Source organism: Anoplophora glabripennis, unplaced genomic scaffold, assembly GCF_000390285.2.
Source record: "Anoplophora glabripennis isolate ALB-LARVAE unplaced genomic scaffold, Agla_2.0 scaffold1353, whole genome shotgun sequence".
In the NCBI taxonomy this organism is placed as follows: domain Eukaryota; kingdom Metazoa; phylum Arthropoda; class Insecta; order Coleoptera; family Cerambycidae; genus Anoplophora; species Anoplophora glabripennis.
Window position 1 is genome coordinate 52,616 of NW_019417430.1, and position 25,753 is coordinate 78,368.

Consider the following 25,753-nt stretch of genomic DNA (forward strand, 5'->3'; position numbering starts at 1 on the left):
CGTGCCTTTTATCAGTATTCTGTAAATAAATATAAATATTGTAATTACATATATTATTACCATCTGTAGATTAGGTAATAATGAATTTGCAATTAATTTTAATTAGAACTTTTAGTTTATTGTTATGTTAAAAATGTTAATTATTTTTAATAAAATCGTTTTCAGTTAATATTTTTATGCATATAAAGTATTGGATACAAATTATACACCCTGTATATTTTCTACTATTTCGTATACAGAGGCAGCTGGTGAAAATTAAGATGCTATTTTGGAACAAAATTTGTGAAACAAAAAATTGTATTTTTTTTTTATAATCAACTAATAGATGGTCAGGTACTTTTTTTATTATTCACAAAATAATTTTTTTTCTTAGTTACACCTTTTTAAATTTTAATTTGATATTCCTTTTTTTTAATTTCTTAATGTTGTTACTTTAAAAAGAAATGTAATTTTATGAAAAGTAAAAAAATCCTCGGTTGTATGTATCAGCTGATTGTAAAAAACTAGTTTGCACATACACTTTCCGAGATCCGAAGGGAGGCTACCTACAATTTCCTTTTCTTTGCAAATTTCGCCAGCAAATTTTTTGTTATGAAAGTTTTCTATAGGACCTAGAATTCATCCTCTAGTGTGTGGGTCCATGCTTCGTTATCAAAATATGACGATTTTAATTTGCACCAGCCCGCTTTATACATTTTTCACACATTTTACGAAAAACTGAGGTGAAAAATTAACCAAAAAAAAGTTCCCTCTTATCTGCCACTGGTTAATATCAAAAATTAATTTGCACTGCATTGTCTAAAATCTAGTTATCCATCCATCTTTTTGAATATGTCCACACAGCTGTCATTTTGACATTTCACTTTTTTTTTTTTAATTTATCATTGAGACATGCAGAGAAGAAAAACAAAAGTTTTTAATGCTCCTGCTGCAAAAGCTTTGTCTTTTGATGCCACCGATAAAGCCATAAAGAGAGTGATAGCACCATACGTTAAAGTAGTTAGAAGAAGTGGAAAAGAAGCCCCTTCAGAACGGGAATACCAAAAATTTAATTTCTATGTACAGAATAAACCCAGCGTATTACTTCAGGATTTATCAGCATTTTTATTAGACAATGTAGACTTGATAACGCTGTTACATGAAACAGGAGATGTGTTAAAGTCTACCACAAGAGCATATGGTAAGTACTGAAGGAAAAATTAATTATATTTCAACATTTGGTCATTTGAAATATTCAATGTGAAATTGTAAAAAAGATAACGCAAACAAATTTTTTAGAATTGAATTTTATATTCAAAATTTTGTTATTTTTTTCGATATTTGTTGAATATTTAAAGTGAAATTGTGAGAAAAATAAAGGAAAAAATTTTTTTTCATTTTAGTTATCATTAATTGATGTTTAAGAAACAATAAACCTACTCCTTTAATTTTTTATAAAACTTAAGTTTCAGGAAAGGAAAACGGTTCGACTGATCAATTTCAAAATTTACAAGCCTTATGGGCATGTGTTGAGCTAAAAAAAACCTACTAACATTGAAACTTTTCGCAGTATTCGTAAAGTAGTCCTCGATTTTCCAAAACAGAAAAAGTAATTTTTTTGCACTTTTTCAAACTAATACTGAGTTTAAAAAAATTTTCTTTTTCAAGTATACAAAGGCCCTCGAAGAGAATTGATTCATGTTTCCAAAAGCCACCTTTCGTTTGCTGTATGATCATTAGTTCATGAGATATCGATGATCAAAAAAAGATGACTTTTTACTCAATAGCTGATATCTCAATGAGAAATAATCATACAAAAAATTAAAAACAAAACAAATTGAAGCTGAAGAATCAGGCTAAAGGACCCTAGCATTGATTCAAATTATTTTGAGCCTGTGGGCTGTTTTGAAAAAAAAAATTGTAAAATTTTTGCCTTGTATTATTTCTTTTGATTGCGGCGAGAGTGATGCTCAAAAAAATGTTTTCAAGATTTCAAAATTAGAATCTTCAAGATGCTCCTTTTATTTTCTCGATACAACCATTATTCATGAAGTTGCAACCTTTCAAAAATCACTAAAAAAATTTCAAAATTTTTCTGCTCCCTTAATTTTTTTGCTAAGTGTATTCTGTGTATATATGACTTAAGTCAAATGTATTGCAAGTTGATAATTTTATGTCCTGTTAGGTGTAACAATATACATGGTGGACTCGGCATCAGAAGAAATTTATCAAAGCCAAAAGAACTTTCTAAGCGAAAGACACAAGGTAAATTGGAAAATTCAGAAAGGTAGTATTGTTGCTGCCTATGTTGCATTCAGAAAAGAATATGTCATGGTGGATGACATTTTAGGTGACGAAAGATTTCCTGCAGGCTTAGGTTACCAAGGTAAACTGAATATGAATTTTTAAATACATAAATTTAGATATGATTTAAATTAATTGCAATTATATGAACCATTTTGAAAACAAATTCATCATTATTCATATGTAAAGGCTTCGAGTAAAAAACAAATTATATTAAAATGTTGTTTTTTTTTTGTTGTTAAATGGACCCTAAGAACTTGCATATTTCATTTAGAAACTGTACTCCCTTAAATTACAAACCTTAAACGTGTTATGATTTTTTTACAGGTCTGTTTCTGAAAAATTGTATTAGCAATTTCTTTATTCAAAATCAAATAACACAACGTTATCCTACACCACTGAAAGTGCTCCTGGACCAGTGTCTTTAGAGATCTATTCACTTTAAAATTATACATATGTACAAATTTAAAAGTGCAACAACGTCCGATATATTTACATTTGTAAATAATTGTAGCTGACATAAGAACTGAAAAGGCAAATTAATAAACTTCATACTTGTTCATGTAGGTTAATGACCTGTATATTTACAACACCTGCATATCAAAAATTAGATATGAAAAAAACAAAAAAAAGAATAGGAATTAGTAAACTGTATATATTTATTTTAGAGGGAAGATTTTAGTACACAAGAAATGTTTATTTACTTTTATACTAGGACATTTATAAAAATAGCTTACCTATCATTTATTTAAAACAATTTTTTATCCAATATCGAAAGGCTGTTTTACTACAGAGCTATAAAAATCGTAATTATCTCGAAAACCAAATCTTTTAAAATCTACAAGAATTTTTTTCAAGGTAAATTGTTTGTTCAAATATTACTAAATAAACACCAATGTAGGATTCCATTTCAAACTGTTTCAGAATTTTAAAAAAATTAGATTGTATATTGGAATTTTTGTATTTGGACATTACAAAAAAACATTGTTCTGTGCAAAACAGACTTACGATATTTTATTAAAATTTCGGAAATTAATTCCTGACAAGTGTTTATTAATTTTTATTTTTGTTTCTCCTGCAAAACAATATATACCAGAGTTTAAAACTAAGGTAAAAATATATAAAGATCTGTTCAGCAATTTTTACAAATTTCGCACTTAATTTGAAAAAAAGTGCAGTACAACCTCGATAATTATGACAAATCAGGGAAAAGGGATGTCCGGATAAGTGATTTGTTCGGATTGTTTTTTGTTCTTTGTATTGTTAATCACAAAACTAGTAAAAATAACATTTATTGTTACGAAAAATAGTCAAACAAAACTAACAAAAGTTTACTACAAGTATACCTATATTCCTGTGTATAGCATAGGCGCCGACTTTTAAAACTTTTGTCGGGTGCTCGGCTGCCTTATAAGCATTTTTTTGCCAGATAACATTAAAAAGCAAGAGAAATGAGTCGTCATTGGAAATAGCATGAGGTAAAAGATTTAAAATACGCATTTCTTCGAATTAGATTTTATGAAAAACTTTTTAAAAAATATATATCGAAATTAATTAAACTTGTAAAAATAAATAAACTTTATTATTGTTTCGATACAAATTTCAAAAATTTAACAATTTAATAATTTTAACAAAAAATAAACTTCTATGGAATAACAAGTGAAAATATAAAAAAAATATACTGTGCTATTTTTTTAAAACCTGACATAGGCCAACTTTTTTATTTGAAGTGATAGACTAGTATGTACTTACAAATGCAAAGTTATAGGAAATAACTTGATTAAGAAGAATTTACAAATAATTCTTTCCAATGTTGCCAGATTTCTGCAGTAGCTACTAAAACAAAATTTTTTAAATGGTGACACAGTATTTTTTTAACATAGTTTGACAAACCTTCAAATTCTAAATAGAAAATGTTATGTCACATTTCTTTATTGGGGTAGCCGTTTTAAAATAATCAGCAAAAACAACGAAAATAATCTGTAGTCGGCAGTAGAAGTTCTTGGATATTAAACAAAAATTGTGCTGTTTTAAATGAACCATCATTATTATACTCTCATTGTGTTATTTGACAGCTGTTGTATTTGAATGTGTATACAAATAACGTTTTAATTCAGATGCTAAGATGATTTTGAGCCAGCTGTCAAATAACACAATGCAGCATAATGGCCCATTTACACGAGGCCAGTTGTGAAGACATTCCATTAAGCCAATCCAATGACAAAGTTGGGGACAATCCAATAAAAATTCAATTGAAGTTTACATGTAGGCCAGTCCGTCATCCGCCAGGCTAGTATCTTTGTATAATCTATGTGGTCTAGTATATACGGTTGTGTAGAATGGATAGGCTAGGGCTAGGCTAGGCTTGGCTAGGAACGTACGTTCTCACAAATGCCATTACACTTGCCAATCCACTTCTTGAGTGGTGGGGGACGCTATTGGCTCCTAAAATTAGAAACCGTTCTAATTAGTGGAGTGGCTTGGGACAATGGCTGGAGACATTCCATTTACAGGACTGTCTCATTTACACGATGCCAATGTTGGATTGGCTTAGTGGAATGTCTTCACAACTGGCCTTGTGTAAATGGGTCATAATAATGATGGCTCCTTTCAAACAACACAATTTTTGTTTAATTTCCAAGACCTACTATTGCTATGTTAGCTTCTTTTAGTTTCTGCAGACTACAGATTATTTTCGTTATTTTTGCTGATTGTTCTAAAACGGCTACTCCAATAAAGAAATGTGACATAACATTTTCTACTTAGAATTTGAATTTTTGTCAAATTATGTTAAAGAATACAGTGTTGCCATTTCAAAAAATATCGTTTTAGTAGCTACTGCAGAAATCTAGCAAAATCAGAAAAAATTATTTGTAAATTTTTCTTAGTCAAGTTATTTCCTACAACTTTGCATTTGGAAGTACTAGTCTATCACTTCAAATAAAAAAGTTGGCCTATGTCAGGTTTGAAAAACATAGCACTGTATGTACTATGTAGAGGTAAAAGTAGGTAGCACAGAAATATACTATTCTGACAAAACTGATATTAATTCTTGCGGATGCTCCGCACCCGACAAATAATTGTGTCGGATGCTTGAGCCCAGGAGCACCCGAGAAGTCGGCGCCTATGGTGTATAGTCCTTTCCAAAGTCAGTTGAACATGCAAAAAAAACGCCTGGCAATAAAATTTAATGAGTTTCATAGGCGTACCTAAAAAAGTTTTCTGCTAAAAGTAAAAAATTAATAATTTGTATATAATGTGTAGAAAATTTCTATTATATGTTCATTTTACCAACAACATACTTTAATTATTTATGTCCTCAAACAATTTTATTATATTGGTGGTAAATTTCGTTTTGTTCCGTTTCAAAAGGTCTCCAAAATGTCATGTTGTGATAATATTAGTAAACAAAATATCCCTCTTATTTCTTCCTTTCGCAATTGTAATATGAATGATTGATAGAAGGTGTCTATAATAAATTAAAATTACCTGAATCACACCAAATTCCGCATTCTGCACTGCACTGCTGGGTAATTTATCAACCACTTGTCAACTGCTGAGATTTATTGCCCAGTAACCCAATGCAACTGTGTTTGTTTTTCTTTGCCGGCGCTCGCATTCTTCAACTGGCCGTATACATTTTTACCACCTCCACGTTTAGTTCGATCAGACCTGTATTTGGGTATGGCTAAATAATTATGGGAACAAGGTTTTCAAATATTTCAATGCCAAATTGTTGCGTCAGCGACCGAACCTGGTACATACTGTCAATATGTTGGTTCTTTAATTGATATCGGAAGGACTATACTTATATTGATCCTGATTAGGTCAATTTCGATAGACAGCCTGTCCAAATTAAAGTGTGTGTGATTATCAAGGTTGTGCTGACTTCAAATTATTTAGCAGGAGAAATGGTAAAGTCTGTATTATGTGTACCGATAATGACTCCGGATGGGGAATGTTATGCAATTATGGAACTATATCGAGATGTGACGCAACCACCTTTTAGCAAAGAAGACTTGAAAATAACAATTGTTGTGACGGGTTGGATGGGAGCAGCTATTCATCAAAATCGTCTCAGATTAGCTTTGCAGAAACAACAGGAATTGAATGACTATCTTTTAGATTTAACTAAATGCTATTTTGCTGAAACAGTCGCTATTGAAAAGATGATTACTGAAATAGTAGTAAGTACTCGATGCAAAATTCGTTAAATAATAAATTCGATATTCTATTATGTTTTTCTGTTGCATATTGGTACCTATTGTTTTTTGCAATCTAAAATAAAGTGGTAAACTCTTCACAATATTTTCAGAAATTTGCAAAAACGACTTTAGCCGCAGAACGAGGTTCATTTTTTATAATTGATGAGGAAAGTGAAGATCTAGTAGCAGAAGTTTTTGATGAGGGAATGGATGATGAAGAAACCACGTTATACAAGAAAAATGTAAAGGTCCGTCTTTCTAGAGATCGGACCATAGCAGGTTTGGTAGCTCGAACAGGAGTGACAGTTAATATAAGGGATGCCTACAATGATCAGAGATTTTGCATGAAAGTCGATGAGAATACTGGTTTTATCACTAGATCAATACTTTGTATGCCCATAGTTAGTGTGGATAATATTTTGGGTGAGTTGAGGTAATGAAGAAAAATGAAGAAATTTTAGACAATTTTTGAAATATATTTTTATGTAACATAACAAAATTAGGAACATAAAACTGAACGTTATCATAAATTTATAAATAATGAAACACAAATTTTTGCCTCTCCAATAAACATTAATTTAATTAAAATAAAAATTATACAGGGCATTCTCTAAGTCTATATCATAAGTTCAGAAGATTGTCTGCCTTATCATTTTATATCAAAAAGTTTCATGAACCACGGCTCAATCACAAATATATGTGTAGTTGATTGTCATAGTGTCTCAACTTAATGATGGAAACATCCTCAGTGTGTACTGAGTTCACAGATAGAAATAACAAAAAATGCTGTACACTAACTAAAAATTTTCATTTCGCAAAAACAATTTCTATTTTTGTTCTAAATTCTATTTTAAACAAAGTCCAAGGGAGTAGAAATTTCAGATGTCAGAACAAATAAGTAAGAGCATAGTTTCTAAAAAATTGGGACTGGAAATCAACTCCTAAAAAACAATATAGGTCCCACGCTTCATTACAAAATGTGATCATTTTAATTTTCACAAAGCCGTATCTGACTCATGGGGCTTTTAGTGATAGCATCTCATTTTTATATTAATTTTTTTCTATGTGAATTTTTACTTTATTTAATTCAATCATTAACTCAAGTTTCATCAATTTATGTGAATCTTCCTGTTTTTTCCTGGTTTTGGACCTCGATTCTTTAAACCTTTTAGTCTAAAATAATCCAAGAAATAACCTCATGAAATTGTGATGTAAACTTAGAAAACACTGAGTATGCTTACGTGTAGATCCTCAGAAAATAAATTGTTGTTTTATATAATTTTAGGAGTTGTACAGGTGGTCAACAAAACAAATGGGGTTTGTTTTACTGCAGCAGATGAAAATTTATTTAAAACTTTCTCTGTCTATTGTGCGCTGGCTTTGCATTATACAAGATTACACAACAAAATGTTGAAAACGGTGAACAATATTTAATATCCAAGCATTCAGTAAAATATTTGCATATGTTTTAACATTTAAATAATTAGTTCGTTAATGTGTCTTTTCAGGACAGAATTAACGAGGTCAATTTAAGGTTACTTAGGTTACAGCTGAAGCCATGTATACACGATATGGAATATTTTATTCAGAAACCGGAAACAAATATTCCATATAACTTTAGCGAGTAAGTATTTATGTATATATGTAGCGGTTGTAGCACGTGTTAAAAATAACAGAATATTGTACGGGGTGTTTTGAAAATAGTTACATACATTCAAGGGCTGATAGTACAAAAATATCTTTTCTCTGCCAAACATAATTTTTTTAAATAAAATTTTGGCCATATCTGTTCCTAAAAACAAATGCAATGTAAAAAAAATTGCTACATGCAGGGATAAATGTGAATTTTTTGCGATGATCCGGATATTTCTACTTGCACCTTTAAATAAAAGATTAACAAAACCTACAATAAAATATGTTTTATTTTATTCCTCAAAAACCGTGCATCCTACAAAAAAAATCAAAGGGACCAATTTCATTCAGAATTGATCGTGGATTTCTAAAAAAATATCAAAACAGGAAAAAGTCAGTGGCATACCATTTTTTTTTTTAAAAATTCTCACACGCCACTGGTGCAAGTACAAATATTCAGATCACCCCAAGGGTTTATCAAATTTCGAGTCAATATCTTTAAAACTCTGAAATAATTAATGAAGATAAATAAAAAATTAAAATTTAAACACTGTATCTCGGAAACGAACCATATTTCGACCTACGTTTATATGAACTTTATTTCACAAAATAACTTCGGCAACCACCCCCCTAAAATATTTCGCACTTATTTACAAACACCTTGTATAATTGCTTAAAAACTTTTTTTATTCTCGTAATCAAATTTAATGTAAATTAAATTGCTTTATCTTTGAGGTGTATAATATTTATTAAAGTACAACAGTTTTTCACAAAAAAATTGTTTAAGATTCCGTTGGTATGTAAGCCCAGAAGAATACACAGAAATGCCACAATACGTACTTCACATGATTTCACAGGTTGTAAATATGAAAGATATAGATCTTCATAGAATGATCGAATTTATATTATCTGTAAGGAAGTGTTATCGGAACAACCACTATCACAATTTCGAGCATGCATTCAATGTTGCCCATTGCATGTACAACATCTTGTGGAGAAATCTTGATAAGTTCTCAGATCTTGAGGTAGTATGGCACTTCAATATTCATTATTTATGAAGAATATATAAAATCATTCATTTTAGCGTAAGTCTCTGATAATGGCTGCTTTGTGTCATGATTTAGACCATGGTGGATTTACAAATAACTTCCTACAATTAACTGATGATACACTAGCATTGTTATATGATGAATCTCCACTAGAAAATCACCATTTTGATGTTGCCATGACAATTTTAAGTGTACGTAATATTCAACCTCTTGTTACAAATATAAAAAATATATAAAATATATAAAGAGGTCATAAAATTAACAAAGGGATATGTTTGTATACTTTTTTCAATCTCTGTAATCTTTATAGGGATGTACAGTGTTTATTGATATGCCTGCAGACACATATAAAAAGGTTCTACAAGAAATTAAGGAAGCTATTCTTGCAACTGATCTGGCAAGTTACTTCAAGGTTCGGGGTAAATTAGAACAATTGAGAAGTGAGAACCTTTTAAACTGGAAAAATGATCGACATAGAATGCTCTGTAAAGCCATCATGATGACAAGTTGTGATCTCTCTGGTTCTTGTAAACCATTTCATGTAGCAAAAAACATTTGTGACAACGTTCTCAGTAAGTACCACCATTAGAATGCCAAGGAATTTGTCTTTATTTCGTTCATATTATTATTATTCCCAGTCTAGTCTAGACCTAGGATTAGGATAAAGTTGCCATCACTTAAGTACAAACATGTTTATTATATTTCTAAATTCTACTAAATATTTAAATAAACATTAAATATGAGCCCTTACGGGTGAATGAGGTAAATTTGCGCATTATTGATGCCATTAATGAATTCTAATTTTCCCACTCCATTTGCTTATGTGCACTCCCAAATCATGATCCCTTGTCCCTTGTTGGAATGCCACTGTAGATTTCAACCATTTTTTGTGGAGGACTTCCCTGACTGTTATACATTTCAAACTTGGACTCATTGCTGACAATTATTTGATCCCAGTCTTGCCCAAGTAGCTTTTGGTTTTGAATAATTATTGCCTCTAAGGGTACTTTATTAAAAACCCTAACCAGTTATGTATTCACTGACGACAACATTTCCTCGATATGTTAACATCTGGTTCTTGGTTCTACACCACAGTAATTTCTATCACAGTAGCCCGCTTACAAACATTAACAAGATGTCTTGTACCCTTTCTGTTACTTTTGCTGGTCGATCAAAATTCTTTCCACGAACGTTCATGCTCGTAGTTTCTCGGTATGTTTTAGTTATATCTCCGATTATGGATTATGGCATATTCATTTTACCAAGAATTTTTCTTGCTCATATTGTTGAATTATTATTTTGCACACTTTCCACAGTTAATCGGTACGTATAAAAAGTTTGTGTACAAGAACCGAAAATCTAACAAGGTAATAAATAGGTAGTTTTATCATAATTATTATTGTTATATGATTAGTATTTTAATCAATAAGAAATTTGTATTTATGTGATATTACAACAACTGTTCAAAATTTTGTCCACCAACTCGAACACGTATTTGGATTTGATCACACCTAATCACATGCTAATTCAGTTTTGATAAACCATGAGACAACTGTTTTTTATCATTGCTTGTGCCCTCATAAAATATTGTTAGCAGCTCTAATATGTTCATGTAAATCAATAATTTCCAATTCCGTGCAATCCACTTCGTTTATTAAATGTTCTCATAAAAAAAGTCTTAGATGGTTTAAACCGGGAAACCGTGGTTAGCCATGCTATTAGTCCTCCTCGTCCAATCCACCATACTCCTTGAACTTCATTAAGGTAAGAATCATATTGTCGAACAGCTAAAGACACATCTTGATGAAGTTACAGGCAGATTATTTTGAAAAAATTCAAGATACTGAAAACTATCCATTTCATGAACAGTCCAATTAAGCCAATGTCTGTAACCCCTGCCAGAACATTAAAACAAAAATGATGTTGGAAGTGATTTCGTTCAATTGTAAACCTTATTTATCCCATTTCGCAATGAACACATCAGGTATAAATTGGGGATTTTGATTGGGGATTATATAATTCACAAAATCCAACCTGTAACGGACAATCTGCTTCGACTAATGCTTATACACACCATACAGAATAGGGATACATTTGAGCCCTGTACTTTTATGGGAATTTTCTTTCACAACATTAAAAATTTGTTCCTCGGCTGCTACAATATAAAGTTTCACAATTCGGTGGCAAATTTCCATTTGGTCACACAGTATTTGGTAATTTTGCATATCTATACACATACACCATTCAATAAATCGTGGTAATACGAGCACTATAAAAATCACAGCAATACTGAATAAATAGGCATGTGTCAAACAAAATTACGTTTTAATAAACACTAGTTGTTCAACTATGTGTTGCTTTTAAGTATATCAACTTCAATTTGTTTTCTCGAAATCTGTAAATATAATTATAACTTTTTATGATGTCAAAGTTTTTTGGGTAATTTGTGAATCACTCTGTGATTAATGAATGTCATATTTATAAGATGCATTACCTAATTACCTACATAAAATTTTAAGAAAAAGATCATATTTTAATTTTTTCTACCAAATTGTATTAAATGTAGTTAATCTTCTGAAGCAGTTGAGCAGTATTTGTATTACATTATAAGCGATCAATTCATCAATTATATTACTCATTTTTTTTAAATAATTAACCATCAGTTTACAATGATGCGTGCCTAATATAGAATTATTAGAATCATTAAATCTAATCACTGTTATACGAATAAATCAATATATCTTTCCAAATGTATAAAAATATGCAGGGGCGTTTTGTGTAAAATATTACAAGTTAGACCTATATCTCTTTAACTCGATACTTAAATGTTTTTGCAACTTAAAGAGTGCCACTTTGGTGTTTGTACATACATATAAAAGGAAAATAAATAAAATTAGTCACTCTCACTATGTGTTCTGCTGCCTTTCTAAGAAAATGACAAAATAATAGAACAAATTCCAAGAAATTCGTTCTATATTTATAATTATTCCCTCTCAAAATATTTAGTATTTCCATTGGATCACTTTGAATTTACTTTAGAATACATTTTATTTACTGATTGTTTTTTTTTGCTTTTATTTGTAGAAGAATTTTATAATCAGGGTGACTTAGAGAAACAAATGGGACTTAATCCTTTATCTCTTATGGATCGTGAGAAATCTCAAATGGTACCGGAAGATCAAGTTCAGTTTTTATCATTTGTTGTAATACCTTGTGTAGAGCTGATGAAGCAACTTCTACCTAACACGCAAGATCTCTACCTGGAAGCCATGTAAAAAATAGAAGGATACAGACGTACCACTAAAACTGGACCATAAAAAATACCTAATGTGATTTTTACGATTTTTCAATTGAATTATTCCGTGAAATTTGAAAAATCCTGTAGGGTGGCTCAACCATAAATTTTATAAGCAACGTTACCGCGCCAACTACAATAGTTGATGTCTGCTTGAATTATACTGTACCTAATCTTATTTTCTCTGAATAATCTTTTTTTTGATTATCATAATCTGTTATTGATAAAATAACGAAGATGAAGAAAAATCAAATCATGGACCTTCACCTGTATTTCTAATAACAGCTTCACATAGAGACTTTACACCAGGTGCCTAATCTTTTCTCGATCAATATTACTCAAAATTTTTCAGAGCAAATTTTAATATCAAGAAAAGCAGAAAAGGGTTAATAGGATGGTTTTAAAAAGGGAGGTTGAGTCCATTTTTAGCGATGCGTTAATTTTGGTTTTAGAACTATAGTATAAACCTCAATTATTTGGACTACATAGGAACAAGGCCAATCGGGAAGACTGAAAATCATGATAATCGAATGGTATAATACGCAATAGTGATTTTAAGATTTTCGCTGCCTGTGTTAATATTTAAAGTATGATGGTTTTTCGGCCGCTCAGTCACAGTGAAACATTTGCAATGTCACCACTAATGATGTTGATAGTTATTGGAAGCATTAGATGCCACTATGGATCTCTAATATCTGAGGAGTGGTTCTGTGTGCAGCGGCTTTAGATCCAATAAGAACCAAAATGAACATAAGGGCAGATCTAGGTGCTCTACTAGCAGGTCAAAGATTCCTAGTTAAGGCTAAGGAAATGAAAGTAATTTTATAACTGGTTGCGACCAGGTGCACAAGCCACGGCATGACAGCCAGAAAAACCATGGTATTTTAGATATAATATGCGTTTCAGTATGTATTTTATTTTAATTAAGACACTTTCTATAACGTTAAAAAATACAAAATAAATATTTTTTCTCTATATAATATTCAAACAAAATATTTAAACATTGTAGACTATAAAAGACTAATATACAGGGTGTTGTGCTTAATTGTGATACAAGCCTGTAGCTTCTTTGTTTTTTGACCGATTTCAAAAATTTTTTTGTTTAGAACGTAGGATAAAAAAACTATCTATCTGTAATGCTGCTGTTTTTATTAATGCAATTCAGTGATATATAATTTTAAACTTTTTCTTTCATTTTCTGATAGTATTTAACCACCTAAATATATCTTAAAAAAATTAGGTGAATAGGATTAGTAATAAGTGATATATTTAATTCTGAATTTGTAAGACCCTTAAAAAGGTCAACACTGCAGGAGAACAGGTAATGACCGTCACCGGCCACTCGGCGATCATGTCGCGAGCGACAGATGTGTAGGTATTTACTATACTTTTACCTATATTATATTATACCTATATTTTTAAGTGTAAACATAGAATGACTTGGACTACCTAAATACATTTTCTTTATTACTTTTCTTAATGACGTAAATGGTTCGCTTTTCTACATTTGTATTTGCGTTCCATTTTTGTACAAATGTACCCAACGTACTAGACTCGGTACTTGTGGATGTATGCGACGACGTGTATGTGCCAGTAGTACATTGACTAGTATTTGAAGCAACTCAGAACCACTCTCGTTTTTCTTTGGTTGCCCGTCTAGGGGGTTGTAAAATATTATTATTTAAATAAATTGCTTATAGGTCCCTCTTGCCACGTATTTCGAAATTTTTGTGAACAGGTATGTGTAGATGGGGTAGAAATTTTTTTTTCGGCATAAATTTTAAAATTCTGCTCTAAATGTTCAAATAATAATATTTACAACCCCCTAGACGGGCAACCAAAGAAAAACGAGAGTGGTTCTTAACTGCTTATAGGTCCATCTCGCCGACGTATTTCGAATTTTTTGTGAACACGAACATTTAGATGGGGTAGAAATTTTTTTTCGGCATAAAGTTGAAAATTGTGCTCTAAATGTTCAAATAATAATATTTTACAACCCCCTAGACGTGCAACCAAAGAAAAACGAAGGTGGTTTTGAGTTGCATACCATGGCTGGAGAAACCGTGGATAACATCACACAAACTTTTCATTTTTCGGTAATCAAATAAATATTTTATTCGGAGTCGATCCTGAGGTACTTTTGCAGCCTGGAGCTATGCAATATTTGTACAATCCTCGGTTTCGACCCATTTAGACATACAAAACAATGATTAACGAAACTGCCAAGCGAACCACACACCGTATGTATTAACACAGAATGGGATGAGAGCGAGCACGAGCGGAGTGCTCTGCCAGTCGCCCGTACCGGTATTATGACGTCAGGCAACGGTTGCTCAACGTTTTTCCGCGCTCTGTTTTCATTAATTTATTTCACACATTTCTCGTTGAAACAAAAAATTGATTTTTGGCATACTAACTAATTAAAGGGTAAACTTTTGAAATATGCAAAAAAAATTCTACTGAATGGGCCTATTCACAGCTAACTAGAATGCGTTTTTTTGACGTCAAAACAGCTAATTGGCATTAGCGATTTTTTTTCCAAAAAACAGATTACGTATTCTCATTCAGCATCCCTTAAAATGCCTTATCACCAAGTTTCATCAAATTCAATACATCTTCAGATGAGCACTAGTTGGCTGTGTATTGCATTAATAAAAAACAGCAGTATCACAGTTAGTTTTCTTACCCTACATTCCATAAAAAAAAATTTAGAAATGAGTCAAAAATAAAGAAGTAAGAGGCTTGTATTACTTTCGCGATCATGGAGTGCTCACCTGAAGACGTATCAAATTTGATGAAACTTGGTGGTAAGACGTTTTAAGGGATGTTGAATGAGAATATGTAATTTGTTTTTTGGAAAAAAATCCAATCAACTGTTCTAATGTCAAGAAAACAGGTCCTAGTTACCCGTGAATTGAATTAATAAAAACAGCAATATCACAGTTAGATAGTTTTTTTGAGCCCACATTCCAAAATAAAAATTTTTGAAATTGACCAAAAAATAAAGAAGTTACAGGCTTGTTATTACATTTAAGAACGACACCCTGTACATACAGGGTGTTTCAAAAAGGTGTTGCCAAACTTGAGGGGGATATAGAAGACATTGCGCTAGGAAATTTTTGCATATAAACCCCTAGTCGGAAATGAACCATTTTGGCCCTGGAGCTATTTTTGTCCAAAAACGTAATGTTATCTCGTTTACACCAAAAGACATATTTAAGTAATTTTTATTATTAAGGATAACGCAAAAAATGATTTGAAACAAAATAAACACGTTTATTTCTTCCGATAGGTGTTTATTGCATGTCCTATACACGATGTTGGTAAAAATTGATTTTATCCACAACCGTGTGATAAAAGTTCTTTTGCCACATCTAATCTAGCCATGCAATGTCATCTGTCACGTTGTGCGGAATACTGAAACAAATGAAAGTTGTCAAGTAATAAATGATCGGAGCTAATTGTTTCATATTTGTTTTGTTTGCGACAAAATTTTGCTTCTAAGTTGTTGAAATAGACCAATACATTCGAAGAGTAGGTATGTCGACATGCAGCTTATTTATGGCTAAGCAAGATCCAATGCTAAAGAAGCTGAGCGCTTTCTGAATCGCCAACATCCTTGCCGAACAACATTTTTGCCAATACATTGTCGGTTTAGAGAAAAAGGCAACTTTAAACCAGATGTAGGAGGGTACATCCATGAACTGCATGGACAGTGGCTATTGAGGAAGAAGATCTGCATTGAATTAAAAAACAACCTATATACCACGAGCTGTTTTGAACAATTATTATAAATTTATTATTTTTGCATTATCCTTAATAAAAATTACAGATTACAAATTTTTTTGGGTTTATAAATAAATATCCATTAGTAAAAATATCGGATAGTCAGTTTATTTAAAAAAATGAACATAAAATGCCTGATTTCAATTTCAGATCGGCCACGATCGTGTATTATCGAAACATATGGCTCTTTCGTAATGGCGTGTATGGACGCATAATGCATAAACACTAACACAGTACACACGACACACGTGCATCTAGCTTAGCATAATACGAAATATGGATATATTAGACAGACATTAGTATGTACACTGTGCTTGCGCTCGTATTGTGGTACGAAAACAGTTTATCATACGCCGGTACGGCGCATACGGAGTACGGACGGACGGGCCTTTAATGCTAGCACGTTATAATAGGAGCTAGCTAGATGATGGTGCATATATTATGATATATGAACTGCACATGCGCTAATACAGATACGGATGCTAGTATTGCGATATGGCTCTTTGTGTATAATACGTTTATACCATCCGGCTCTTTAAAAATGGCCATATTGCCCATTACTAGCCTTTTGGGGTCAACGTAGTAACATTAGGTTTTTTGACAATAATTGTTCCAGGACCAAAACGTCTCATTTCCAACAATACAAAAATTATCTTCCGCAATGTCCTTTATAACCCCCTCAAGTGTGGCAACACCTTTTTTGAAACACCCTGTATATAATAAGCATATGCTTAAATTCAATGATTAATGTACGATGGTCTAGACACGACAGTCCATCGATGGTACAATTAAAACTAGTCGTGTGGACAATGCACATGAACAACTTGAAAATTGATAAATCTGTGAATCTGCTTGAAAACGGCTTTAAAAGTTCCATAAAATGGGGGATTTTGTAATCGACCAACCAACATTCATGAACAGTTAGAACTAAGCGATATGGAGATCTGTATCGAAGTCCGAATAATTAAGTCTTCCTTTACTGTATGTTACATTATTTCCCTACTTAAAATTAATTTTTTTTATCCCCTAGGACATTACGAAGCACATGGCAAGAAATCATCCAATTAAAGGGGCAAAAAAGTTGGAGACAGGACGATTCACTGGTAGAAAAACAGGAATACGTATAAATAAATTTATTGGATTAAATATATAACTGACAATGACTATACATACATAGCCTAATTATTTATTATACAAATTTTTTGTTAAAGCTTAGAATAAAATATCCCGAATAAAATGTGTAGATAATCATTTTCATACATCTTATAGAAAAATCAGTTCATTTAGCTCTTACCAGTTTTCCCTAAAATTTATAATATCCTTACAGAAAAAAAAAACAGATCAAATATCAAATAACAAACATATACAAATATATTAAATATTATTCTAAAACTTAAGAAAACTAGTACTTAATTCATAATAAACCTTGTATAAATCTAGGAAAAAGTGTATTCAAAACAATCTAGGAGGATGGAATTAAACGCCTATTTGACTGCTATTCATTTTTATGTGTTACGAATTTTGCCTGGAACATAGTTCTTATCAATTTGCGGTTCCTGTAGAAACATATGCAGACATCGTTCATTTTGAGCTAATGGATGGCCAGCAATTCTGAAGTGAAAAAAAGAGAAATAATAGTTAAAAAATAACAATAATCTTTAATATTTGTGAAAGTTGAAAAATATCACATAAACTAAGTTCAGTAACAATACAGACGAACGACAATAAGATTAACCTCAACTGACATGTATAATGTGGTAATGTAATGGTTTGTAAAACCATTGTATGTGCCTCAGCCATATCAAAACAGGTACAAGTCAAAAGATGAATGGTGAATCATGACAACTTTTATCAGAATAATCGGTATTTTCATTTATATCCGAAGTTAGTATTATCCATGATAAGCCCCTATAAAAATTGAGCCACAGGTATATTTGTTATAACCACTAGAAAATGATTATAAATTTGAATATGTGCATGTCCTTCATAACCAGGTAAGAGATTAAGTAAAAATTCTCTTCTTCCACATTGATATTTTTATAATAAATGATTATTTTAGATATGTTTCCTTTGCACACAAAATATCAAATAAAGTACTTTGGTACTGATAACACGGAAAATAAGTTATCTGGCAACACTTATATTCACGATTTATCTAGGTAAACATATACCGGGTGGTCTTTTAGATTATTTCAAAACCTAATTCCATTTCAATTTTGAAAATTGGCGCACTAGGGTTTTTGGGTGTGCTCTTTTCAAATCTAATAATTTTGTTCTTGTGACACTTCCGGTCATACCGGAAGTTGACGTCAACTTTGTTATTTTAAATGGAACACTGTGTATATTTTTACATTTTTGAATTCTACGCTTCATTTTAAGGTAACTTTCATCAAGTTTCCCTATTCCTAAAATGATCCATTTTCGATATATTTAGCTTTTTAAGATAAAAAATTAAAAATCAGAATCTACTTTAAACTCGTGCGCATTCTACACTTGGATAAAGCAACAATATTTGCAGGAGCAGAAGCTAAATACCTAAGCTGCATAACCATATCTTCAAAGATACCAAATCTTATACAGAGTGGTGATAATGCAATGCCACGTTTGGTCCACTGGTAACAAACTAAACTCGATATTTTGTAATGAAACACCCCGTATATTTTTTCAAATTTGGATGTGCCGTTTTATACTCTTTCCATCCATACTATGGTTTCCTAGACTTATATCATCTAGTTTTTATGTTATTTGAAGTTATTTGGGTACTCTACTGAAATAGATTATTATTATTACATATTCGTACTTAATTGCGAAGGTGGTTGTGAAAAGTTTAACACGAATTCAAAACAAACGGCAAAGTTGTCAACATTATTTGTCATCAAGAAATTGTTGTACCAGTTTAAAACAAAATTAATAGAAATAATTACACAAATGATTATTATGAATTTATTTGTTATTTATGGACAATGTAATAGGAACATTAACAGAAAGTGTAGAAGATTTAATGAAACCTACCCAAACTTACCACTTATGCGTAACAAAAAAGTTAGAAAGATCTTTACAAAAATTTAATACAATTTTAAATATCTACAACTGTTCAAAATATTGACCGTTAACTTCGAAACATTTGAAGAGGCGGAAACAAACTCCATGAGTTGTACTACTTCTTATTTCTGCAGAATCCAAGTTCTGAAAAACTTCAATCACTCGCCTCTCCAATTCCTCCCTGCTGTTAACCAGTGTTCAGTACATGATTTGTTTCTCGGTGGGCCATAAATAAATATCATAAGGTATCAAGTCAAGGGATCTAGAAGGCCAATCCCAACTTCCTGAGTTGAATGAGTTGACCATGAGTTGACACCAGCGATTTCAATTCTCTTGAAGTTGCAGATTATCCAAAAACTCCTCAACATTTCTTAGAATCACTACTCTGAGTTGAGATTTTTGTGGGAAGTACAAAATTTTAGTTGGTTATCCATAACAAAGCAAAAATAATTTTTTTCTGGAATCCAGCTTCTCTAGACATATACAGATTTCAAGCAGCCCAAAAATGTTGATTTCGACGATCAAAAACTAAATCATCACTAAGTCATATCGCAGCTCACAGCAAGGCATTCTTAGGTATGGTAGCGCGAAAATATACACGTGATATGTAACAACAACCTCCCACCCCCATTGTGAGCAATAGTGATGTTATCCAAAGCCTCCCCCTCCCCTATTTGGACATCACGTGATTAATGGATGACTCCTTAATAGTATTAATTATTTCAGTAGAGTACCCAAATAACTTCAAATAACATAAAAACTAGAAGAGTAAAATATAGGGAACCATAGTATGGATGGAAAGAGAATAAAATGGCACATCCATATTTAAAAAAATATATTACAAAAAATCAAGTATAGATAGATTCCAGTAGACCAAACTCGGTATTGAATTATCACCACACTGTATAAGATTCGATAACTCTGAATATATAGTTATGCAGCTTAGCCATGGGCGTAGCCACGATTGTATATAGGGGGGGCGGCAGACAAAGAAAATCCTAGATTATATTGTTTTGATCGTTGTTTTTAACATATGAGTTTCACATGAGCAGTGGAGGTAGTAATTAAAAAAATATATATAAAAATCAGAAATAGCTTTATTACTTGACAATCAATCAACGAGGCTCTTCACAAAATCTTTTCAAAACTTCTTGTACAATTTCTTTTTTTTCTTTAACAATTTTCCGGTGAACGCTTAGCATACATAAACCGTTTAAACGGTTTTCGGTCATCGTAGACTGCAACCACGTTTTTACACGTCGCAAGGTCGAAAAAGACCTTTCTATATTGCTCGTACACGGCTGTGACAACGAAATAATGATAGCTTTTCTTGTAGATGGGAAGAAGGTGTCCACCTCCTTTAACACATCTGTAAAGTCTAATTTTTCTAGATCTTCACTGTGTTTACCTTCATCTTTCCACAATTTATACCATAATTCCGCTTCATGTTCAAAAAGAGGAAGATCATAGTACTGGCAGAAATCATGTGATTTTTCTTTAAAATCAACCAGTGTCATATTTAGCATTGAACTGGGATGGAGCGACATTAAACTAGAAGCTGGTAAATGTTCGTTAGAAAAACGCTGTTCAAGTGCGGATATCAGTGAATCTAAATAAGGAATGATAACTGATCGCTTCCAAAAATCGCATACACTCTCAGCTGTTTTACAAGTGAATATTCCTAATTTTTATGCCGAGCTATTTTTTTGGTTCTACCACATTATATTATACATATTGACGTTCTGATAAAAACCATTTTATTACATAAAATACGCTGTGAGGCTCTATTTTATTCTAGGTATTTATTAAGTTGTGATTATTCAACAATTATGAACTACGAGGATATTTTAAGTTTTACACAAATAAGTGGTAATCAGTGTGAACTAGAATAAACCAGCAAAAAATATTTTATTTTGCTTATAAATATTAATGATCGTAACGAGGCTGCTAGTTTTTTAAACTTGTAAGAAACTACGAGGCAGAACATTTGAAATAAAGTACTATGTATGTATATTATGTATTATTTCTATATTATTAGGCAAATAAATGTCATAAATGAAATTTAAAAAAATTGAGAATATTGTAAATAATCTAGTAACATCTTTTCATTTAGCTTTTTAGCGCTCCTGAAGACAGTAGCAAAGGGACTACTGAAATGTCAGCGAGTTCAGGCCCATTTCCATAAGATAAACAAACGAAAAAAACTCAGAAATTTTGAAGATATGTATGAACATACCTAGACTACAATATACAATGGGAATAGAATTATTATTGTATGTTTAGTATATGTATTTGTTACTGTATACAGTCTGTCATGATAGAAAATTTATTTTGATATTCGACAGCAAGACGGGGTTGATTACTTAAAAAATTTTTATCACGAAATATGAAATTTGTTATTTATGTCATAATGTCACATTAATTATCATTGTGAGTTTATTTTTGAGAAGAATAGAGGTATTTTGAGTTTGCATTACTTTTTTGGACATTTTAAAAGTTTCATTGTTTTTTATTTATTATTTGCTTATTTGATTATCTAATTGCTTTTTATTCCAGTATAAATTTGTGTATATATAAATAATTATCTCGTAAGTTTCTTCCAGGTTGCTCTTATAAGTAGTAATTAAACGTGGGGATTAAAAAATAAAATGTTACAAAAAAATTCACTATTTTAATTTATACAATATTTATAAGCAATGTTTCCTTATTCCTAATCTATCTAATTTAATAAAAAACTGACAATTAATTATCATAATCATAGGTATGTAGGTACATTTTTAAAATTATTTATAAAAAAAATAAATACCTAGGTACAAATTTAAATAGGACAATAAAAAACAATTAACATTTCAGTTATTGCCACTGTCTCAAATGTCAATTGAAAAAGTATTTTTGACAATATATAGTCATTTATTTACATATTAGTGGTTTTTTAATTCTGGCTAGACTTGAAGTACTTTACATTCTAATTACATACAACTCCTATGGACAGTTACGCAATACTTGTGAATTATGTACTCATTAATACATTTAAAACTCCCGCCACTAATCCGAATTCCGAAACAACCAATGACAGCTCACTATTTAGTCTAATGCATCCTGTGTTTCAAAATATGCGCTCCGCTCCTATGTCTATTTTAATTAGGGTTCTTTACTACTTTTTTAAAGTTCTTTTGAGTTTTCACTAAACGTTTTACGATTCATTTGTCTATAACAAAAAACTATGAAGCTTGTCAGAATTACAGTTTACCAGCGAACGACCGCTCTTCTAAGGGGGGGCAGCTGCCTCGATCCCATGTATTTAGCTCCTGTTTCTGCAAATATTATTGCTTTATCTGTCTAACTGTAGAATGTGCACGGCTTTAAAGTTCTGATTTCTAGTTTTCTAGTTTCTAGTCTAGTAAGTTCTGATTTTTAGTTTTTTTTTCCTAAAAAGCTAAATATATCGAAAACAGATAATTTTAGGAATAGGGAAACTTTATGAAAGTCACTTTAAAATAAAGCATAGAATCCAAAAATGCAAAAACAGATAGTGTGTTCCATTTAAAATAACAAAGTTGACGTTAACATCCGGTATAACTGGAAGAGTCACAGGAACAAAATTATTAGATTTGAAAAGAGCACACCCAAAAACCTTAGTGTGCCAATTTTCAAAATTTAAATTGAAGTAGATTCTGAAATAATCTAATAGGCCACTCACTTTGAGCCAGCCGGTATATCGATAGTTTCTCATTGCACCCAGATGGATTGATTATACTATACTCCGCGGTCGAAATTATAAAGAGTGACTAAGACATATATAAAAACACTATTACCATAATGCGTATAAAATATAAAATGATTTTTATACGGTTCAATATTATTTATCTTTGTGCCGCTCGCTACGCACATCGATAGAATCTATAATCGTCTAGAGACCGAGTTACACTGAACGTCGATCTATATTCTATCTCTGTCTTTTGCACTTGGTAGGGAATAGAGAAATGCTTTTTTAGTGGGTGCAAATGGACTTGATTTAACCCATCCTGAGAAACGTCATAGCATAAACGCAGACGAGGGGTCTAATTCCATGGCTATAATAAATTTATAAATTAAAAAAATACAATTGGGACGTTTTAAAATGCTGTAATAATTAAAATGGATCAAAGTGCCTGTTATAGCAAACAGTAAAAAATATTAGATGTTATGTTTTATTATCTTTTTTCATTATTTTCTATATCTTGTTGCCTTTTACGCAGACACGCCAATGGATCTTCGTTCCCGGCACGCTTCATCCCCCTTACTAGTCCAAAAGCTAGCGATGAATCACTCTCTATAATTTCGACCGTGGAGTATAGGATGGTTTTTACTGATGAGTATCAAAATCAGTATCAAGTGTCATTTGACATGAGTAAAATAAAGAACGGAAGTCAGTCAAAACAAAATTATTTATCTATGAGCATTTTCATATTCTTATTTCTTCTTCACTTTAAAATACAGTGACAATAAAATTATTGCAAGTTATGGAATATATAACCTTTACAATATTCATCATATTAACATACTTTAAATCAGCACAAAATGATTTAAAATGATCTTTAAAAAAAAACCGTTACTAATAGCATGAATGATAAATGAAATGTCTGTCAGAATGACAGTGTCACTTTAAAAAAACCAAAATGAAACTAATGGACTGATGCCGTATCAACAAATTTATCAGTTTAATTAAAAACAGTTTAGATTTGTCACAAATAGGAAAAAGAAACATTGTAGATGCATTGGACGTAATGAGAAACTTGTGAATAATGTAACTGCGGTAGAAACTATGAAATATATTTCTGAATTAATAAATATTAACCTTTTCACTGCTCCAGACGTATATATTTGCTAAAAATTTATAGGGCTCAAACTGCTCCAGACGGATTAATTCGCATGAATAGTTAAATTGGATCAGGCTGCTCAAACCGTATATATTCGCAACCATGCGCATTGTGACTCGGTTATTGCAATTGGTAAGGCGAATTTTTGCGGGCGAGCTTATACCGATTGTGACAAATATTTTTATGGAAAGAGGTACTGGTAATAATACCAAGATTGTTCATGTTTCTTTCAGTTTCTATTTAGTACATATACTGTATTTTATTCAAAATAAAATTGTAAAATTTATCGTGTCGTAATTTAACACAACATAATGTAAAACTATAAGTGGTCTAACTGCTCCAGACGTATATATTCGCACGCGATAAACTTTCGCGCACGACGCGGTAGCTACGTTCAGACGGATTGCGCAGCGAAAGGGTTAAATTAGAAAATATAAAACGACGAATGTTTTGCATGTGATATTTATACAATTTCATCGTTAGATACTTAGTTGAGTTTGCTGTCAGTAATCTGAACAGGAAAAAATATATAAATTTAAAAATGTTTGTTTTACTCAACTTACTTGTTAATGAAAACTTCTAAACCCTTTCTTCTATCTTCTATAAAGTCCTCTTCAAAAATTCCATCGTCACCCCTAAAAGGTAACTGTCTTTTCCAAGCCTTTCCAGGAAGAGGAGGAACCACAATTTTGCTGTCCCTTTCCAGTTCATTTCTTAGCCATTCAAAGTCACTATACCTTCTCCTAACACTGGATTCCTTTACTTTAAAGACTGGTAAATTGGTCTAACAAGTTTTATTTAAGAATTATTAGAATCAAGGATAAATTTTAGGGGGAGTATACTCACTCTCATTTTAACCTCATAATCAGTAAAACGCTTTTTTCCAACACCTATTGTTGTCACAGGATTCACTACATCAATCTCTAGAAAATTTGCTGGGGCCGCATATGCATCATCTAAAGTTTGTTTTTTAACATTCAATCTTCTTGTGGCTTCCACGGTGGTATCCGATTCGGCCATCATTATGGATTAATTGTTAAACCTAAAGAAAAACGTTATGGAAATACACACAGAACAAAGCTTAGTTACAAAATGTATTTATACAATAGCTTATGAGAAAATAATATGATTAATTTGTCAATTTATAAAATCACTTACGCTACACTGCTTAACACAAAACATATAATAGACAGCGTAACGTCAACCAACCGCTATGATTATTGGACAAACTGACAAGCGACAAACTAAAATGACTGATGACATTTGACAACTTGACAGTCTGAAACTATCTCTTGAAGATAGGAACATACTAAGTTTATAATGGTCCATGGCCTATCAGTTGACGTAATGTCAACTAATATCAGAGAGATATTGGAACGTCACATACCACACGTACGGTGTTAATAGCGCAGGCTTATTTGTGCGCTAATTTGTCTTGAAAATATGTGTTATTGAACATTCTAGGGTAGTTGTTTAATATTGATGACCTTGATTGGTTTTGTCTAACCGCCATTATTCTACGGCTAGAAATTGGCCTCAATGATTTGGGATCGAGGGGGATTATCCCTCTTTATCCTGCCTCATCTCGTGTAGGCCTGGACA

At 31.6% G+C, this 25,753-nt stretch overlaps 2 protein-coding genes across 2 annotated transcripts; one reads left to right on the forward strand and one right to left on the reverse strand.

The window, feature by feature from the left end:
* The first annotated feature begins 891 nt into the window (after window positions 1–891).
* LOC108916128 (cAMP and cAMP-inhibited cGMP 3',5'-cyclic phosphodiesterase 10A-like) lies at window positions 892–17,632 on the forward strand. Its single transcript, XM_018722329.1, has 11 exons — window positions 892–1,180; window positions 2,165–2,365; window positions 6,190–6,470; window positions 6,599–6,911; window positions 7,774–7,907; window positions 7,997–8,112; window positions 8,908–9,145; window positions 9,205–9,360; window positions 9,480–9,741; window positions 12,254–12,440; window positions 17,281–17,632. The coding sequence occupies exons 1-11, from the start codon at window positions 892–894 to the stop codon at window positions 17,375–17,377; spliced, it is 2,274 nt and encodes a 757-aa protein (XP_018577845.1). The 3' UTR covers window positions 17,378–17,632.
* A 120-nt stretch (window positions 17,633–17,752) lies between these two features.
* LOC108916129 (sorting nexin-12) lies at window positions 17,753–25,401 on the reverse strand. Its single transcript, XM_018722330.1, has 4 exons — window positions 25,310–25,401; window positions 24,998–25,193; window positions 24,715–24,935; window positions 17,753–17,861 (listed from the first exon to the last, which is right to left on the reverse strand). Exons 2-4 carry the CDS (start codon window positions 25,172–25,174, stop codon window positions 17,756–17,758), a joined length of 504 nt encoding a protein of 167 aa, XP_018577846.1. The 5' UTR covers window positions 25,175–25,193; window positions 25,310–25,401; the 3' UTR covers window positions 17,753–17,755.
* Between the last annotated feature and the right edge of the window lie 352 nt (window positions 25,402–25,753).

Excerpts from the sequence above, each read along its gene's own strand:
- LOC108916128 (XM_018722329.1), top strand. The coding sequence starts at position 892 with ATGCAGAGAAGAAAAACAAAAGTTTTTAATGCTCCTGCTGCAAAAGCT. Across the intron at positions 6,471-6,598 it reads AGATGATTACTGAAATAGTA|AAATTTGCAAAAACGACTTT; the intron begins GTAAGTACTCGA and ends CAATATTTTCAG. Across the intron at positions 12,441-17,280 it reads GATCTCTACCTGGAAGCCAT|GACATTACGAAGCACATGGC; the intron begins GTAAAAAATAGA and ends TTTATCCCCTAG.
- LOC108916129 (XM_018722330.1), bottom strand. The coding sequence starts at position 25,174 with ATGATGGCCGAATCGGATACCACCGTGGAAGCCACAAGAAGATTGAAT. Across the intron at positions 24,936-24,997 it reads ATTATGAGGTTAAAATGAGA|ACCAATTTACCAGTCTTTAA; the intron begins GTGAGTATACTC and ends AAAACTTGTTAG. Across the intron at positions 17,862-24,714 it reads TTAGAAGTTTTCATTAACAA|AATTGCTGGCCATCCATTAG; the intron begins GTAAGTTGAGTA and ends TTTTCACTTCAG.